Source organism: Branchiostoma floridae, chromosome 1, assembly GCF_000003815.2.
Source record: "Branchiostoma floridae strain S238N-H82 chromosome 1, Bfl_VNyyK, whole genome shotgun sequence".
Lineage (NCBI taxonomy): Eukaryota > Metazoa > Chordata > Leptocardii > Amphioxiformes > Branchiostomatidae > Branchiostoma > Branchiostoma floridae.
This window is the reverse complement of record NC_049979.1, coordinates 21366700-21371013: the sequence shown is the minus strand read 5'-3', so window position 1 is coordinate 21371013 and position 4314 is coordinate 21366700. Positions and strand designations below refer to the sequence as shown.

Sequence of the window (4314 nt, the reverse complement as noted above, 5' to 3'; positions counted from 1 at the left end):
AAGGACGGAATGATCAATTTTTTTTTCAGTCCCCAGCTGCAAAATTCCTTCAAAGGACTGAAGGACGGGTGCTGGCTACAACCCTGGCCAAAGCACAAGAATGCATTGTCATTCTGTGAAACAGATCTAAGAGAGAGTGTGTGATTCAGCAGATGATTGAGTGCGTGTAAGTTTTTTTTTCTTTTATAAATCAGGTTCGTAGGGCCTGATGTTACCATCATGGTGATGAAGAGCGGCCCATAGCAATAACTGTAGCAGCATCTCTTCTCCCTAAGTCAGAAACATCAAGCTTAAGCAAGCTTGACTTCACTGACTCAATAGGCGAAGCAGGGGTTACGAGGCTGCTCGGGAAATTCCCTACCCCATTTTGGCCGGAATGGTTTGATCCGCCACATCGCACATGTGGCGGGTTCTTTTACGTGCCCGGGATGTGGCTCTCCCCAAACACGGGACCTCCATTTAACGTCCTATCCGAGGGACGACTCATTTTTCACTTGAGTAAAGTGAGGAAAGTCGTGTAAAGTGCCTTTCCCAAGGGCACAAGACCGGCAACACCTCAGACGGATTCGAACCGGCGACCTCTCGGTCACGGGCCGAATACAATACCACTGTGCTACGCGGCCCCTGAGGCCCTTAAGTGCATGAGAGTAAATGAACGATTGAGTGAATGAGTATGGGAGGGGGCGAGTGAGTGAGTGAAACCCCCTGTATCTGTACTTTAAGTATCTAAGTTTAAAGTTTCCTTGCAGTAGTAACAGATTGGTTTGAACTTTTGAGCTTGTTAGTATTAAACCTGATGGTGTAAGAGGAACCTTACAGTCCAGTCCTGTGCAGCTTGTGCCTTGTGTACATAAACTGGTGTGTTGTGCCTCAAGTTGGTCTTCTGCTTAGAAACAAACAAACAAACAAACAAACAAACAAACGAACCTGATATGACGATGCACGTATACCTGGACTGTCTCTTCATGCTCTTGTATGCGGTTACAAACAAACAAACAAACAAACAAACAAACCTGATATGACGATGCACGTATCCCTGGACTGCCTCTTCATGCTCTTGTACGCCGCGTCGCCGACAGCAAACAGATGTGGCGGGCACTCGTAGAACTCCCGTCCCTGGTAACGCTTCACCGCGTCAGGCCCGTAGATGTCCATGGTTCGGTACGGGTTAACAGAAACCACCACCTCTCCCACATACGTGTAGATCTTTCCCTTCTGGAACCTGGAATACAAAATATATCATTAATGTATGATTGAGTTATAATCAATTATGATAACCGTAAATGTCCATGGCCCGGTACGGGTTGACAGAAACCACCACCTCCCCCACATACGTGTAGATCTTTCCTTTCTGGAACCTAAAACACAAAATTATTTATCAATGTATGATTGAGATATAGTTTATGATAACCGTAGATATCCATAGTTCGGTACGGGTTAACAGAAACCACCAGCTCCCCAACATACGTGTAGATCTTTCCCTTCTGGAACCTGAAATACCAGGGCTCAAAATTCATTTTTAGGATTAGGTGCACTGGTGCACCCAGCTTAAAAAATTGGGTGTACCAAAAAAATTTTGGGTGCACCACTTAAATTTAAGTAATAACCTAATAATAAAACTTAGTTACAAGCTATCAAATTCTTAAACAAGTACCATGACAGACATTTTTATTATCTTTCTAACTTAGATGTAGTAGTTTATGATTGAGTTATAGTTTATGATTGAGTAATAGTTTATGATAACCGTAGATATCCATAGTTTGGTACAAGTTCACAGAAACCACCACCTCCCCCACATATGTGTAGATCTTTCCCTTCTGGAACCTGAAAACAACATTATTTATTAAGGTATGATTGAGTTCTAGTTTATGATAACCGTAGATATCCATAGTTTGGTACGGGTTCACAGAAACCACCACCTCGGCACCTCCCCAACAAAATTGTTTATTAATGTATGACTGAGTTATAGTTTATGATAACTGTGTAACTGTGTTTATGATGTGTAAAAGAAGAAATGCTGTGACCCTTGGTTCAGAACACAGAGAAGGGACTGTGGCCTCGGGCAGGTTCTTTGTTATAATTAGCACCTGAGGTGTAAAGTGGGAGGGAAGGGGGACCAAGGAGCCTTGAAGGAGTTACACCTGGGTACTGCCAACTCCAGGTGAGGCAAGTCTTTTATAAGTGCCTACCAGACTCTTCTCAGGGTGGGATATGATTTACTACAAGCTGGACATAATACTGTGGCAGTACTGTCACTCTCCCTCCAAGCAGAATGTTTAAAGGCATTTTTGTGGGGCTTTATGTTTTGTCCAGTTTTCTGTTTGTCCCCAAGCCAAACTTGTCTTGGTGACAGAAACCAAACTTGAATATGAATGAAACCTTGGCAGATGTGCCAAAAAATGTCAGAGACCAGCTTGAGACTATAACTTCTGCTTGGACAGTAGAGCCACTGGGGTGAACGGGTAGTCAGAACCTGAAAAGGCCATTTTTGGTCCAGTACGAATCCTCTGCTTCAGTGGCCTTTCACTTACATGATACACTGTCAAACCCAGAACTGAACGCTACAAAAAAAGTGCAATCCCATATATGACATACCTGCTGAACAAAAAGAATGGAAATTAATGTTAACAATGCGACTGTATATTATCTATTGTATATATGTAACGTTTTTTTTAATGACTTTATTGTATTTGTAGCACAGAGGTGCTGTACAGCAAGGCCATAATTCAACCTCTGGTTGCCAGTGTCTTGTTTTTTATTCTGAATAAACCATTTGATTGATTGATGATATATATTATATATATTGCTTTAGAAGTACAAGATCTATTATACCTAGCCTTAAATACATGTCAAGCTTTTTGAATCATAAACATGGCAACTGGTGGAAATGTTATTGTTCTAAGGTTAGTAACAGCTAACTCTTTCAAGGAACACCAAAAAGCAGTCAGCACTTTTTTTAGTGAGCAACTGGATGTGATTTTGGACATCTTTCATTCAAGGAAGTTGTGCATTTCCTTTATTCAGCCTTAAAATGAAGAAAACCTGAAGGAATTTTTCCGACACTTAAGCAATGAATTCTGCGTAGAGGAAGTAAAACACCAGTATATTGATCTAACTGTGACTGTACAGGTGCAAAGTCCACCCTTAACACGACGTACCTGGTTCAGCCCTGATAAAATAAAGGATATCTGTTAGAAGTGTTTGCTGATTGTGGCGATGTTTGTTTTGTAGATAGTTCCTGCATTACTTTGTAACAGACACAGATAACAGACAATTTAGCCTGGTAACCATTCTACACAGGCCAGACTAGCCTTGTAACCATTCTAAACTGGCTGGCTTACCAGTGTTGTACTGGCCCAAGTTCTCAGTAGCAATGGCCTTTTTCTAGCAACCTATATATATTTTCCAAATGGCCCTTTAGATTTTAATACTGTGAATCCATTTTTTTAAAAACCTGTGGGTAATTGTTTTAGTTTTTTTTAAGGGGGGGTGAGTCATGTTATTTAATTTTAGCAGTGCATGGGAGCAAGGTTATCAGTACATTAATCAAATAACTGTGATGTTCAAATTTTAGGGGTTGAATAGTGACTGCGAAGTCGATAAAATAATGAGTAAATCATTAGCAAACCAAGAATTACAGTAACTGCCCCTCCATAGAGTGTAATAATTCCCCAGCTTGCTCAACAACATAATATCGGGTGTATTTTGCAGCAGTAGGTACCCAAAGTGTGGGTAATGAGGCTGTTTAACGTGGTCGAGGCACCTCCTCGAGCACGGGACCCCCGTTTTACGTCCCTCCTGGAAGACGATTTCGTGGAAAGCTTTCATTTGTGAGGCTACAGCATCCGGACGTCCTTGGTTGGTCCCCTATCCAAGCACTGTCCGGACCGCGCGTTGCTTAACTTCCGAGATCGAGGGATCGGGTGTACCAACGCGCCACGCGGCCGTAGCATAGACTGAGACAAAGCGGCGAACACACGACAAACTTCAAATTATTGAAAATGTTCAACATTCAAAAATGTTTTGTCATGGCCATTTTGTAACGTTGGTCATTCTGTAGACACGGGTTCCAAAAGATTTGGCTGAACCCCAACGTAAGCGCCAACTACTTTGGAAACATGTTCAAGGAGCGCCTTAAAGACGAGTTTCTATCCAGCTGGCGACAAAAAATCAAAAGTTTCAGTAAACTCGAAACATATTCAAAAATAAAATCTGAATTTCATATTGAGAAATACTTGCTTTCGGTCCAAAACAAATCTTTCGTAGCCAATACAACAAAACTCAGAATTGCTGCACATCGGTTAGAAATTGAAA

General features: G+C 41.7%; 1 protein-coding gene across 1 annotated transcript in view; it reads right to left on the bottom strand.

Moving 5' to 3' along the window:
* Positions 1 to 75: 75 nt before the first annotated feature.
* The window catches only part of LOC118415626 (unconventional myosin-Ig-like), a 9511-nt gene continuing 5272 nt past the window's right edge, over positions 76 to 4314 (bottom strand). Inside the window, exons 2-3 of the mRNA XM_035820375.1 lie at positions 1014 to 1222; positions 76 to 83 (exon numbers count right to left, since the gene is read on the bottom strand). Of these exons, the coding sequence (XP_035676268.1) occupies positions 76 to 83; positions 1014 to 1222 (217 nt within the window). The remainder of the gene's footprint in view (positions 84 to 1013; positions 1223 to 4314) is intronic.